Raw genomic sequence first — 15,879 nt, 5'->3', positions numbered from 1 at the left:
TACACATGTAAGACAAGTGTGGCACTACTAGTTACATCCCTAGCCTTATTTAACTTTTCTTTTTATAAAAGGCAGGATCTAACTGAGTTGCTCAGGCTGGCCTTGAACTTTTGATTTCCTGTCTCAACCTCCCATGTGCTACCATTACTGATTCTGAGTTTTGGTGTGTGTGTTCATGGTGTGCACAGGAATACATGTATACTCACTTGGAAGACAGAGGTCAGCCTCGGGTGTTGTTCCTTAGGACTCTGTCCACATTTATTTATTTGACATTGAAACAGGGATCTCACTGGCCTAGAACTTACTAACATTAGCCTTGTTAGCCAGTAAGCCATAGGGATCCAGCCAAGAGCTGGGGTGACAAGAGCTGGGGTGATAAATTCTGCCCGGCTTTTTCAGTTGGGTCCTGGGAATGAACTAAAGTCCTCATGCTTTACACAACCAGTGCTTCCCTGCATCCCCCAAGCATTACACTATGTTTTTAAATCTCATCTTAATAAGTATATTATGTCAGTATCTTACAGTCATTATAATTCAAAAGTGATGAAGCTCCAGAGTGAAGACCCTGGGTGGCCAAGCAGAAACCCAGGTCTACTGTCTCCTACCCTTAAGACTGAGCAGGGGGTCCCTAAGTTTTGTTATTATTGTTCTTTTGTTCTTATGTTTTGAAACTGTCCCATGTAGCCTAGACTGGCTTTGAACTCCTGATCCTCCTGATCCTCCTGCCTCCAACTGGAAAATCCTGTAATTATAGGTATGTAAAAAGACACAGCTTGGTCTTGCTCCACCTTGAGAGTGAAGACACCTCAGCTAATCCTCAGTTTCCTGCAGCCAAACCGTATCCCCCAGGGTCAGAAGGTCATGCAAACTGAACCATGTGCAAGGAGGATCATCGGGGCCTAGGGGTCCTTTCTAGGGAGTTGGACTTCTGACTTCCCAGGTGAAAGGTGATGAAGAAGCGTCAGATTCTGCTGAGATGTGGGCCCTGACTGCATCTCACACCTAGCCCGTTTCCCAGTGTGGAAAGTGGACTGTCCAATGAGAGGCCCGTAGTACCAACTACTGTACCATTCCCTGCTCTCTCAGGAAGACATGAATGAAGCTGCTGATGTGGTTACTGAGAGAGAGAGAGAGAGAGAGAGAGAGAGAGAGAGAGAGAAAGACAGAGACAGAGAGACAGAGAGACACAGACAGAGACAGAGAGACAGAGAGACAGAGACAGAGAGAGACAGAGAGGGACAGAGAGAGACAGAGGGAGAGAGAGACAGAGACAGAGAGACAGAGAGAGAAAGAGACAGACAGAGGCAGAGAGAGAGAGAGGGAGGGAGAGAAAGAGAGAGAGAGTGTGTGTGTGTTATAGGCCATCCTCTGCTTCTGAGCTGCCCCTCAGTCTAAGAGGCACAAGGCCACATATTTACAGAGCTGACTTTCATGTGAATAGCAAGCACGCCTTGTCATCCTGGGCCTCTGGAAGGAAGACAGCAATGACTTTGTCAGTTGACTGAAGCATTCTCAGGCAACGTGTCTGGACAAATCCCCACTTATCTCACACCCAGGGATGATTGTGACCATAGCTACATTGAGACATAATATTGGCCTGCTTGTCAACACCACTTCTCCTTCTGCCTCTCCGTTCCATCCTTGACCCCATTCTCTTTCAGCAGCTCCTGTGTATACTTGAGAACCTATTCTGTAGGTTTGGGACTTGAATTCAGGTCATGAATGTAAAGCTTGAGGAAAAGGACGCATGCCTCACCCTTTCAGAAATGGACAAGTCCCCCTTCTCTCACCCAGTTCCCAGGACTCAGAGTTGCATGATGTTTACATCTCTGAGATACCACTGACAGGTGGCCAAGGGACAGGGTGAGAACCTTCCAAATCTCTGCCGGCCTCGCCTAAACCATCACATACCAACACCCGAGTTTAAGCAAAAGCTGCATGTACACTCTCCAGACACCCACTCAAGCCTGTCCCCAGGCTAAGTCGCTGCCTCCACCTTCTCCCATGAGTAAGGACTGAAGGCCTCCAGGAGTGTATCTGCTACTGAGCCTCCTTCTCTGTGTGTCCTCCATCAGAGAGGATTGGGTTTGGATTCCCACCAGCACCATCAAGCTTGAAATGCAGATGTTTCTGAACTAAAAGAGAGTGAATCCTTTCTCATCTCAGGTTTTCATTTGTGAAGTGGGAATAATGATAGTGCCTGATTTTGTAGGTGATCTGAGGAGTTGATTCATGGGAAGCACTTAACCAGGCCTGCATACTAACCCTCAATTCCCTGTATCAACAAAATGAGTGAATGTCATAGTTAGGGTTTCTGTTGCTGTAGTGAAACGCCATGACCAAAGCAACTTTGGGAAGAATTAGTTTATCCTTCTGCATCACCATTTACCATCAAAGGATGCCAGAACAGGAACTCAAGCAGGCGGGAACCTGGAGGCAGGACCTGATGCAGAGGCCATGGAGGGTACTACTTACTGGCTTGCTCAGCCTGCTTACTTAGAGAACCCAGGACCACCAGCCCAGAGATGACCCTGCCCACAATGGACTGGGCCCTCCCCCATCAATCACTAATTAAACAAATGCCCTACAGACTTGCCTCCATCCTGATCTTATGGAGGCATTTTCTCAATTGAGGTTTCTTCCTCTCGGATGACCATAGTTTGTGATAAGTTGACAGAAATCTTGCCAGCACAATAAATGAATGAATGAATGAATGGGTACAAATTGAGTCTTTTTAGATGTGTTGTAAATTTTCATTTAGATTTGATTATTGAAATCCAACAGAAGTGAGCAAATGTCAGTTTCTTTTTAAATATAACACTTAAAATTAGTTATTTAAAAATTTCATTCCTATATGTAACAATGCATTTTGATCTTGTTCATTCCACTTCTTGAATGAAGTGACTCCTCATAAATCCACCTCCACCACTCCTTCCTCTGACTCTGCATAAATCCACCTGTACCCCAATCTCATGGTGTTTTGTTATTTTCTGTTTTTGTAAACCACTGAGTCCAATCTGGACTGTGCACAAACATGTGAATGTGGAATCATCCACAGCGGCACATCGACCCAGCAGGGGCCACTCCCTTAAGGAAACCAGACTCTCTCTCTCTCTTTCCTTGTAGCCATCAGTTTTCGATGGCTCTTCAGCTAGGTGTGGGAGCTTGTGAGCCCTCGCTCCTTGCTAGGATGTGCATTTAGCCACAGCTGCTCTGAGTTCATGACTACGGTGGTCCTATCATGTCCAGAAGACACTAAAGTACCATTTCTAATGTGTACATGTTACACACACCTGTAGTTCCAACACTTGAAGAAATGGGAGTGAGGTGTAGGATCATGTGTTCAGGGCCAGCCTGGGCTACCTAGTAAGATCCTCTCTAAGCAAACAAAGCATGACTGTCTTCAGTACCTTATAGGTGTGTTTTCCACCTCAAAATGCCCTTCTGTCCCCCCAGGATTATACTTTGTTATATGAAGAGGCAAAATACTTTCAACTTCAGCCAATGTTGTTGGAGATGGAGCGATGGAAACAGGACAGGGAAACCGGCCGCTTTTCACGGCCCTGCGAGTGCCTCGTGGTGCGTGTGGCCCCAGACCTTGGAGAAAGGATCACCCTCAGTGGAGACAAGTCCTTGATAGAAGAAGTGTTTCCAGAGATCGGCGACGTGATGTGCAACTCGGTTAACGCAGGCTGGAATCACGACTCAACACATGTCATCCGGTTTCCACTAAACGGCTACTGCCACCTCAATTCAGTGCAGGTAAGGCGCCCAGTAGCGTGTGTATCGAGGCAGTTCATGCGCTTGCTCAACCTGGCCGCTGCTGTTGCCTTTCCTCCAGGGAGCTGAGGAACTACGATGTGCAGTGCTTGTGCTGAGTAGGTGGTCTCTCAACCTCCACCACATCCATCCCATAAATCCTCATGGTCCCAGAGGTGGTCACTTGATTCCATTGTTTCTTGAGCTATAGTGAGTAGGACATCGTGGCTGGCGAGTGTGCTAAAGAAAAGTTGCGCATCTCATGGTGGCAGAAAAGCAGGACTGGGCCTAGGCAAGATGTGCCCTTTAGGAGTACCACCCTCAAGTGAGCTACCTTCTCCAGCAACAGCCCATTCAGTGTGAACTCATCAGTGAATCAAGGAATCCATGAGGTCAGTGTCCTCTGACTGTCCAACAGCTGGAAGCCAGGCTCTCAATGTCCTAACCTTGTGAGGCGCACTTCATACACAGCCCCTAGTGGTCTTGCAGGCAGGATGAGGCCCTTGGTATGTTGAGTGCTATCAAGGCTGCTGCTTGGAAGAAAGGGAGCATAGGCTAGCCCACAACATCAGGGACAATGGGAGACAATCCTGGTGAGGCTCAGAGAGAGCTCTGGGTCTTCTGTGGGGGTTGGAGGTAGGTAGGGGTGTTGTTTGGCATTGGGTTCATTTGATTATGTGAGACAAGTGGAAACCCAGTGGAGGATTTTGAGTAGAAGAGTGAGCTCCCATAACTTGTGTTTCAAAATAAATACTCCAGGGCCCAAGAACATAGATCAGTTGGTAGCATGCTTCCCCAGTGTGAAATTGGCACTGAGTTTGATTCTTAGTACCACATAAGCTGTGGTGCATACCTATATCCAGCACTTGGGAGTTTGAGGCAGGAGGATCAGAAATTCAAAGTCAAGCTAGAGAGATGACTCAGTGGTTAGAATTACCAGGGTCGGCCCAGCAGTCACACTGCTTGATTCACAACTGCCTGCAAGTCTAGTTCTGGGATCTTCTCTCCTGGCCTCCTTGGCAACCCTTGTTAATGATACACATACTGACAAGGAGGCATACATATGCATATAAATAAAAATAAATAAAATTTAAAAGAAAAGAAATTCAAGTCATCTTCAGCTAATTAGCAAGTCCAAGGCCAACTCTGTCTATATCTGTCTACACGAGACCTGTCTCAAAAAAAAAAAGAAAGAAAGAAAGAAAGAAAGCGCTAGCAGCAAACGTTACAGAGCCATGGTCTGAGGACTGTTGAAAAACCTGTCTGGTGTTGGCCTCACGAGGGTTTCTGACTGTGGCTAGGGTTTGTACGAAGCTCTACAGGTTTTTGACAGAACTGGAGTGGAATTGTCACTGTTCTGAGGTGAAATCACCTTTAGGAGAAGAAAACATTGGGCTGGGAGTCAGGATTTTGGTTTAGACCCTGGGACGTGCTATATAGATGCTGATAGATGTTGTTTCCATCTTAGCTCAATGTGCTGAGCTTCAGTCCTCTTCCCCGGGGCTGTGGCCAGTGGGTCACTGCCCTCTGACGACAACTCTAGCAGGTAAGCTTTGCCAGGGTACCTGTCGGAGGCACACCCGAGTCTTCCCAACACTGAGCAGTAGGCCAAAAGTCCCCCACCTCTCTGTACCTGGAACTGGCTCCTGGCATTGTTCATTGTTTGGTCAACAGTGGCAAAGTGCGCATCTAGCCCATACAGCACCTATCTGTGCTCCATCCCTAACACCACTAAGTGCTCTTCAAGACTTTAAAGGCTAGAAATACTCACAGGATCATAATGCCTCCGGGGAGTTGTTACACAGTTTATACTTTTTAAAATGGATGAGCAGTTGTCCCAGAACAGAACAGCAGGAAACTCATATAAAATGGGGCCTACCAGCATCTGGATAAAGGTGCCCAATCTCACCCAGTTCCAAAGGGCAACAGTTGCATTCTCTCCTATGTGAATGGCGCCCCCCACCCCCAGAGGTGTCCCCACCCCCAGTGGTCCTACAAGGCGACATGGACAGAGTCCTGAGTGGCTGCGTTACTTCGGAATGCTTGGGAAGCCTCAAAGCCTTTCTTCTCCCACACGCCTCGCCATGTTCCCTGTAGAGCCCACCACAGCATTCAGAGCTGAGTACGATCTCAGCCCCACCCCTTGGCCAGGGGACACCTTTCACCTTTCATATGCCCGATACACTGGCCAGAGCAGCTGTGCATAGTTCACCTGAATCAGCTTCCTCATTCAACGAGGCCCTGACCCATTCCTGCTTCTGACTCTACCCACCGCTAAGAGAAAGACACCTGTCTGTCGGTACATAGAGATTTAGGGACAGGGCATGGGATACCTGATACACTCAGTCATTTAAACATCCCTAGAAGGTTTCTAAACCTAACAATGTCTGCTTTGAACTTGGTCTTTAATTAGTAATGGGTCCAGGCCTTGTGAGTTAGTTCAGCGGGAAGAGGGGCTTGCCTTTAAGCTTGTTAACTTGAGTTTAATTCCTGGGACCCACAGAGTAGAAGAAGAAAGGTGACTCCCATAAATTGTCATCTGACCTCTATGGATGAGCACACACACACAGTCACACAATGAATATATAAGTAAATAAATAAATAAATAAAATAGGGGGAAAAAAGCACGAAATTCCTAAGCTGTGTGCATGGCATTGAAACAAGCACTGGACCACGTGGAAGCCAGCACCGGGTCAGTCCAGATACTCATCACATTCTGTGTATGATAACCTCTAAGGAGGAAGAAAGTTCATTACTGTCTGATGGCTCCTCACACTCACATGTCCTCTCCCAGCGGGGCAGAAGATCCTTTTAAAGCACACTGAGGCAGCTCTCACACAGGTTCAGTTCCGTCCTCAGCATCTTCCACTCAGAGAGCTGTTTCCAATGATTGTACTCACCAGCCACCAGAGCAACTGGAACTTGAGCTTAGGGATGGGCCCCATCACCCTGCGCATAGGCCAATCAGCACAGATATGTGCAGTGATTTCACCTGCACAAACTGAGGGATACCCTGGGGAGGGCTTGCCACTGTTCTCCATCTCTGGTTTGCAAGTTTGGAGCACATACTCTTGTTTTTCCAATCTCTTCTAGAACGTTATTTTGCTTCTGTATTACATATAAAAGTTGGTGATGGAAAACAATAATTTAAGAAACCAGAAATGTAGCTCAGTAGGAGAGTGCTTGCCTAGCATGCACAATGTCCTGGGTTCAATTCCCAGTGCTACAATTAATTAATTAATTAATTAATTAATTAATTGGAACTAGGATTGCTTTGCTTAATTATATTTAGGGTTTTGCTTGCTTGTTTTCAGCCAGACTCCTACCCTGTAGTCCAGGCTAGTTCCACACTCTTGGCCCTCCTGCCTTTGCCTCCCACATTATTGACATTGGGGAGTTACTTAACAGCATTTTACTCCACTCCGAAAAAGAAATGAAGCAAGTTTAATTTAAAAGTTATGGTCTGTGGTGTCCCTTTCCTTTAGCGTTATGTGGAATCTAATTATATCCAGCGCACTATCTGTTGCTTCGTTGACAAGCAGAGTGCACTCAGCTTCCTTACTTTCCCTATCTCAGGGCTGCAGGGATGGCTTCCTGCAGCAGAGAGTGTCAGACATACACCAAATGCAAGGATCTGGCTAGCATTTGACTTCAGAGTTAAACAACCGGTCATGTAGCCTAAGTCAGACCTTTACTGTCTCTTTTTGTTTGTTTGTGGTATTAGGACTCAAAAGCACGGTCTTGTGCATGCTGGGCCAGCACTGTACAACTGAGTGACAGCACTGTTAGAAATAACTTCATTAGGGGTATCTTTTCTAATGAAAACCCATTGCCTTCATTCTTGAGGGTACACGAATTGAGATTTGGAACACATCTTTGGTGTGTTTATGCCTTGCCCCTAAGCAGACACCTATTGTGGTTTGTTTTTTTTTTTTACAGGTCCTTGAGCGGTTGCAGCAAAGAGGTTTCGAAATTGTGGGTTCCTGTGGAGGAGGAGTGGACTCGTCCCAGTTCAGTGAATATGTCCTCCGACGGGAACTCAGGCGGACACCCCGAGTACCCTCAGTCATCCGGATAAAACAGGAGCCACTGGACTAAACAGACATATTTCTTATGCAAAAAGAAAATATACACAACCAATAACAATATGAGAAAAGGGACATTTGTGTGCAGCTGGGACAGTAAACCAAGCTCTGAACCTAAAATTGAATAAAAGACATTTATATCCACTAGAAATCACACCTGTATTCATATGGGAACAATTGGAATCATGATATCCTCAAGATGTAAAAAAATATATAAATATATAAATATCTATATGTCAAAGGGTAGGAAATGCAGCGAGAGAGAGAGAGAGAGGGAGAGAGAAAGAGAGAGAGAGAGAGAGAGCTGCAGTGGGTGCTGTGATGACCGTGGGTGTACTGGGCCTCTGGTCTCTGTCCAGTAACTAAGCCATGAGCAGGGAGGACAGAGCCTCCTCACCGCTTCATTGCCAGCAGCCATCCATCGTTTCTTCTTCCTTTATCGTTTTTTCTTTTTAAAAAAAAAAACAAACAAAACACCTAGGCTGGTGTTTCTTTGCAAGTGGAGGTTTCTTGTCTGGTTAGGTAGGGACCAGAAGGGAATTCAGAGGACCGCTCAAGAGCACACCACACCGGAGGTACGGTAGACAGGACATCTGGACTGCAGTCCGTACAGGACTGGCGCTTTTGTCCACGCACAGCCTCGGCCTTTCCTTTGTTTTTATGCTGATCGTTTGGCAGAGGGGCCAGAGTTATTGTTTGCTAGAAATCTCCAGTTTCAGTCTGCTGCTTTCCTACAATTTTTTCAGATTTTATAATGTATTAAATACAATAAACTCTGTTTTAAAAAATGAGATCTGTGTAGAACACACATGTTGGGATGAGAATGAATTAAAATGAAATTTTTTCCTTTTTTTTTTTTTCTCTCTTGTGTTGGACCTCAAAAAGTGGTCTTACAGCTGGAGCTAGCTTTAAAGTCAAAAACACAAAAAAGGTAAGGATGTAGCAGTTTGTTCTAGACAGTTCTCTTCCAGCTTAGCCAGTGTTTCCTGTGCTTTGTTCTTCTGTCATGTTGAATAAGATAGATCGCTTTGTTCCTTCTTGATGAGGAGGATGAGGAGGGAAACCAGAGCCTCATTCAAGCTCAGCCTGAATTCTACCACTGAGCTACTTGCTCAGTCCCATCTCTGCGTCTCCTCCCCAGAGGAGGCTCATGTAGCCCATGCAGGACTCAGAATCACTATGTCACCCAAGGAGGTCTTGACTTCCTTCTAGTCCTCCTGCCTCCATCTCAGATTCTGAGATGACATGTTGGCACTGGTCTTGGTTGGTCTGCCCCTGCTGTATATGATACCATCCAGGGAGCCAGCAGGGCTTTGAGGTCCAACTCAGCTTCTCCGGGTGGCTGCCAGTCCTATGGCTGTGAGGCTCCCTGTAGCTAAGACCCCTTCATCAAGTTGCCTCTGTAAGTACTCTGAGAAGCAAGCTGTGGAAACTGCAGTCCTGTAAGAGGCCATGCCCCAACCTGTGCTGAGGCTCTGTTCTGCTTTCTGAGCCCATAACCAGTACAGACTGAGAAGAAGAGCTTAAGACCCACCTGCTGAGGAGAATAACAACAAACCTGCAGCCAGCTTGAATCCGCTATCTTTATCAGCCAAAAGAAGGGTGTTATAACTTTGCAAGTGATAAGGGAAGAGATTGGAGCCAGAGCAATCGCTTTCTTACCAGTCAGAAAGGTATAGGCCTGGGATGTCCATCTTACGTCAAAACTAAGTCAGCCCTTTGAGGGCGCTGGTGAGTCCAGTCTCTTTCCTGCTCCCTTTATTTCTTACATCTTCCTTCCAGACACCCCAAAGCACCCGGCATGCTGCTGAGATTGGCAGGTAAGCTGTAATGTGGTTTTGGTGCAGAGATGCTCCTCTGGTGGTGGGCTACTTCCATCCTGAACTTACCTTCCTGTTTTAAATTAAAAAGCCTGTGCCTGAGGACAGCAGTAATGAAAATATCATTGCTACTGGGACTAAAAGTAAGCCGTGGATGTGTGCTGCCCCTCTCGGAGACACAGAGGCAGCCTGAATGCTGAATTTCTTTAGTGATTGCCAACGAGGCTGCCACATTCTTCCATAATGTCCCCTCGGATGAGATTAATAAACCGCAGGATCCAATGCAGACAGCCAGGGCTGCCCCGCCAGCTGCTCCGGCATTCCTGTACTACTACAAGAAGGAAATCTCACCCTGGTTCTTACTAGCAATCTATTTTCATTAGACAAGACAGCTCCAAAACAGCAAACCAAGAGCCCCGCTCTGGGATTCCATTGGTGACAATCAAGTTTGCATTTAGAGCTGGGGAGGTGGCTCTGTCAATAAAGTGTGTCTTGCAAACATGAAGATGTGCTTTGAGCCCCAGACCCCGTGCAAAAAAGCTGGGCTCAGCCACAGACAGTGCACACTTATAATCCCAGCTCTGGAAAGACGGGCGGAGGTAAGGCAGGCCGACTCCTAGAGCTTGCTAACCAGCCAGCCTAGGCAGCTCAGCAAACTTTTAGGCAGTGGAGAAACCCTTAAACAAAAGGGCTGAGAAATGGCACTCTGCCCTCCCACAAGGCACACAGGCACCTGCGCACACATGAACATGCTTGATATTCACCCAGCATCATCTCTGCAGTTAGAACTGCCTCCCCCACAGTACGTGCACCCCACGGAACTGTGTGCCCGACTGTGACTTCATGGTCATTTCTAATTTTGTAAAGGCAGCTTATGTGGCTCCAACCCCAGGAGACTGAGCTCAGTGGAACCGGTTCCCTTTGTATCCACAATGGTCTTAGTTCTGGTAAGATCTCCAGACTCTCAATACTTCAGAAGCCTTGGGTAAGTGGGCCACAGCCTCAACGTCTCACTCCCTTCTCACTCTCCAATAGATAGTTCATATGCAGATCTGACCACCTGAACTTATAGCAACCCAGGCAGCTGTGGTCTGTCCTCCTTGAGGATCTGATCAAGGAGTGCATGTGATAGTTATCAATAGTGTCTCTTTAGACTCCTGGGACGTTTTCCTTTGAGAGGAGGACATGACGTCTCCATATGGACCCATCTCAAGAGTCTAGCTCGCTTCCTTAGTAACACAGTGTTACCAGGCTTGGATCTGCCTAACTGGTCCCTAGGTAGAGTCAGATGAGGATTTTCTTTTTCTGCAGGAATACTACATAGCTGATGTCCTGTTCCTACTGCACCACATCCTAAGAGTTGCCTTGATCCTTGTTGATGATGACTTTTTTGTTGTTGTTGTGGTTTTGTTCACTATACAGCCTTCGAGGGCCTGGATCTGCCTCCTGAGTACTGGAAATAAAGATGTGCCACCATGGCCAGCCAGTTTTCACCTCTTGCAAAAAGTGGCCTCCACCAGACATAAAACGTGGTTTTTCTCTTTATGATTGAAAATTAATTCATTAGGTGATAGTATAAGACTATGTGAATCTATTTTTCCTCCACATACATGCCTGATGATTTTACCATTCATTGCCAGTATTTTCCACTAATTTTTACTTTGTTGGTTACAAAAATCTTAAAAGTATACTTCTTTGAATGGCTTAAGAAATACTTTGGAAAAATAGAGCAAGCCCAAACTAGTTTCCAAATCACAGGTTGGTTTCTGCATAGGAATAAGAACCATGCACTGCCATACACTGAGCTGCTACCTCCTGACAATAAGCAGGTGGGCAGGAATCTACCTAGGGCCATCTGTTTGCAGTGGCTTTGAAACTTAAATTCTACTTCAAACTTTTAGAGTCCTCAAGGATGTGTAAATCTACAATCCTAACTTTTTATCACAAACTCCTTTGCTATGCTGTCATGCACATTAGAGTCAGAGGCCCAACCAGCTTGCCTCTCACACAGCTCCCCATAACTCTGAGTGTGATTCACACAGTGATTTGCCACAATTCCCAATCCTCCTGTCAGGAGAAAGAACAGAGTGTGCAGGCATTAAATCAGACTACTGACTAATAAAGCTGACAAGGCTAGAGACAAACCCAAAGTACACTGTATTGTAAATGTGGGGCCTCAACAGGGAAAGCAGGTCCTAGAAGCCAGAGATCAAATCCTTGTCACGGAAGAATTGAATTAGTTGGAAGACAAGTAAGACCGGTAGGGACAATTGATTGCATTAAGTGTGAGGTGGAGTGAACGGCTCATCCAAAGGTCTGAAACTCGTCTAACACAGTAGACATGGCTACTAGTCAGCACTGATAAGCAGCTAGGAAGAGAAAATGGTCAGAAGCAGATAGATCAGGAACACTAAAATGTAATTTTTTTAATCGATGCTTTTTATTTAAAATGTTTCAATATTTAAGGTTGTATTCTGGCTTGGCATGGAGGTACATATCTTTAATCCCAACACTCTAAGGGCAGAGACTGGCAGAGCTCTATGAATCTGAGGCCAGCTGAGTCTAAATTGTGAGGTACATCACATACAGGGAAAAAAAGGCAGGGAAAAAAAGGCAATTGTTCTGTAAGTCATATCTTCAAATGTTTGGCCTCTTAAGTATATTACATACAGAGAATTTGAAATTCTAAGTTAACTGCATATTCACGAAAAAAACTCACTCATGGCTCTTACTTTAAACAGAGTAGATGTGTTTCTAGAACAGAATGTTGACCTACATAATCCTTCTCTACTGATATTATAATTTCAAAATCAGGGTTATTTTTCATAGTTGTACTATGAAAAGGAAGGAAAAAACTGAACAGACGTGCATGTACACACTATCCACACTATCGTGGAGTTGGTTTATTGCTTGTATGGTGTTGATTGGGTTCCCAGCATTACACAGGAATTCACATGTGTGCAGGTAAGATGCTGAGGGTCCCTGCCCCCAGGGGGCTTTGACTGGTGAATAAAGCTGCCAGCAGCCAATGTCTGAGCAGGGAAACAAAGACAGGACTTCCAGGATTCCTGGGGAAGAAACGCAAGAGGGAGAGTAAGCAGAATCACCGTGCCAGAAAAAAAAAAAAAATTAAGATCCAGGCTTGAGACTGCAGAAGAGAAAGCAGACAGCCCTGCAGAAGCCAGGGAAGCCCAGCCCAGCCACACCCCCATTCCTAAGTGGGTCTAGGGTGGCGAAGTGGAATATGGATGTTAGTAAGTAATCATTCAACAGTATCAAAGGAGAGGTATTTGCAATGTGGAAGTTTCAGAAGAACACAGCCATCCAGCTGATTAAAGCTTATTAACGTAAAGCTGCTGGATAGGATCCTTCCAGTTTCCATCAGCGCCTGAAGCTGACCCTGTGCCACAGCTCTCCAGACCCAAATTCTGCCCTGAGAGAGCTGATCTCCCAGGAGTGCTGACACACAGGCTTACAGGAGGGACAAGCCACAGTCAGAGAGAGCAAGACCAGCTAGCACCACAGGTAACCAGATGGCAAGAGGCAAGTACATGAGCATAAGCAACAGAAACCAAGGCTACTTGGCATCATCAGAACCCAGTTCTCCCACCACAGTGAGCACTGGATATCCCAACACACCAGAACACAGGTAAACAGGTAGAAGCCCTTAAAGAGGAAACACAAAAATTCCTTAAAGAATTACAGAAAAACACAACCAAACAAGTGAATGCATTGAACAAAACCATTTAGGATCTAGAAATAGGAATAGAAACAATAAAGAAATCACAAAGGGAGACAACTCTGGAGATATAAAACCTAGGAAAGAGACCAGGAGTCATAGACACAAGCATCACCAACAGAATACAAGAGATAGAAGAGAGAATCTCAGAGGCAGAAGATACCATAGAAAACATTGACACAACAGTCAAAGAAAATGCAAAATGCAAAAAGCTCCTAACCCAAAACATCCAGGAAATTCAGGACACAATGAGAAGATCAAACCTAAGGATAATAGGTATATAAGAGAGTAAAGATTCCCAACTTAAAGGGCCAGTAAATATCTTCAACAAAATTATAGAAGAAAACTTCTATAACATAAAGAAAGAGATGCTCAAAAAATTAAAGAAGCCTAAAAAACTCCAAACAGACTGGACCAGAAAAGAAATTCCTCCTGTCACATAATAGTCAAAACACCAAATGCACAAAACAAAGAAAGAGTATTAAAATCAGCAAGGGAAAAGGGTCAAGTAACATATAAAGGCAGACCTATCAGAATTACACCAGACTTCATACCAGAGACTATGAAAGCTAGATGATCCTGGGCTGATGTCATACAGACCCTAAGAGAACACAAATGCCAACCCAGGCTACTATACCCACAAAACTCTCAATTACCATAGATGGAGAAACAAAAGTATTCCATGACAAAACCAAATTTATACAATATCTTTCCACAAATCCAACCCTACAAAGGATAATAGATGGAAAACTCCAACACAAGGAGGGAAACTACAACCTAGAAAAAAGCAAGAAAGTAATCTTCTTTCAACAAACCCAAAAGAAGATAGTCACACAAACATAATTCCACCTCTAACAACAAAAATAACAGGAAGCAACAATCACTATTCCTTAATATCTCTTAACATCAATGGACTCAATTACCTAATAAAAAGATACAGACTAACAGACTGGATGTGTAAACAGGACCCAGCATTTTGCTGCATACAGGAAACACACTTCAGAGACAAAGACAGACAATACCTCAGAATAAAGGCTGGAAAATTTTTTTCCAAGCAAATGGTCCCAAGAAACAAGCTGGAGTAGCCATTCTAATATGGAATAGAATCAACTTTTAATCAAAAGTTATCAAAAAATATAAGGAAGGACACTTCATACTCACGAAAAGAAATCTACCAAGTTGAAACTCTCAATTCTGAACATCTATGCTCCAAATGCAAGGGTACCACATTCATAAAAGAAACTTTACTAAAGCTCAAAGCACACATTGTACCTCACACAATAATAATGGGAGACTTCAACACCCCACTCTCATCAATGGACAGATCATGGAAACAGAAACTAAACAGAGACACATTGAAACTAAAAGAGGTTATGAACCAAATGAATTTAACAGATACCTATAGAGTATTTCATCCTAAAACCTTCTTCACAGCACCTCATGGTACCTTCCACAAAATTGACCATGTAATTGGTCACAAAACAGGCCTCAATAGATACAAGAAGATTGAAATAATCCCGTGCATCCTATCAGATCACCACAGACAAAGGCTGGTCTACAATAACAACAAAAATAACAGAAATCCCACATACACATGGAAGATGAACAACATTCTATTCAATGATAACTTGTCAAGGAAGAAATAAAGAAAGAAATTAAAGACTTTTTAGAATTTACTGAAAATGAAGGCAAAACTTATGGCACACAATGAAAGCAGTGGTATGAGGAAAACTCATAGCTCCGAGTGCCCTCAAAAAGCAACTGGATAGAGTGAGCATACACATTCAGTTGAGCAGTTTAACAGTACAACTGAAAGCTCTTGAACAAAAAGAAGTAAATACACCCGAGAGGAGTAGATAGATGGCAAGAAGTAATCAAACTTAGGGCCAAAACCAACCAAGTAGAAACAAAAAGAACTATACAAAGAATTAACAAAACCAGGAACTGGTTCTTTGAGAAAATCAACAAGATAAATAAACCCTTAACCAGATTAACCAGAGGGTACAGAGATAGTATCCAAATTAACAAAATCAGAAATGAAAAGGGAGATATAACAATAGAAACTGAGTAAATTTAAAAAAGTCAGATTCTACTACAAAAGCCTATATTCAACAAAACTACAAAATCTGGATGAAACTGACAATTTTCTAGACAGATACCAGGTACCAAAGTTAAATCAGGATCAGATAACCCATCTAAACAGTCCCATAACCCTATTTCTAAAGAAATAGAAGCAGTCATTAAAAGTCTCCCAACCAAGAAAAGCCCAGAACCAGATGGGTTTAGTGCAGTATTCTATCAGACCTTCAAAGAAGACCTAATACCAATATTCTTCAAACTATTCCACAAAACAGAAACAGAAGGAATACTACCTAATTCATTCTATGAAGCCACAGTTACGCTGCGTAATCTCCCTTGGAGATGGAACGGTTTCTGTCTAATCAGGAACTTGTCACAATTTCCTTTCATAGAGGAC

The 15,879-nt window shown here is 44.3% G+C and overlaps 1 protein-coding gene across 5 annotated transcripts in view; it reads left to right on the top strand.

Annotated features, from left to right (window-relative positions):
• Kctd1 (potassium channel tetramerization domain containing 1) overlaps window positions 1–8,635 on the top strand; it is a 201,495-nt gene extending 192,860 nt beyond the window's left edge. For all 5 annotated transcript variants that reach the window (XM_031365036.1, XM_031365038.1, XM_031365039.1 and 2 more), the window contains exons 4-5: window positions 3,457–3,762; window positions 7,699–8,635. In XM_031365036.1, coding sequence (XP_031220896.1) covers window positions 3,457–3,762; window positions 7,699–7,857 — 465 coding nt within the window. In that variant the 3' untranslated portion in view covers window positions 7,858–8,635. The remainder of the gene's footprint in view (window positions 1–3,456; window positions 3,763–7,698) is intronic.
• Window positions 8,636–15,879: the final 7,244 nt, after the last annotated feature.

Source organism: Mastomys coucha, unplaced genomic scaffold (genome assembly GCF_008632895.1).
Source record: "Mastomys coucha isolate ucsf_1 unplaced genomic scaffold, UCSF_Mcou_1 pScaffold13, whole genome shotgun sequence".
NCBI classification, from domain to species: domain Eukaryota; kingdom Metazoa; phylum Chordata; class Mammalia; order Rodentia; family Muridae; genus Mastomys; species Mastomys coucha.
The sequence above is the reverse complement of the archived record's forward strand: the minus strand, read 5'-3'. Positions and strand labels throughout refer to the sequence as shown.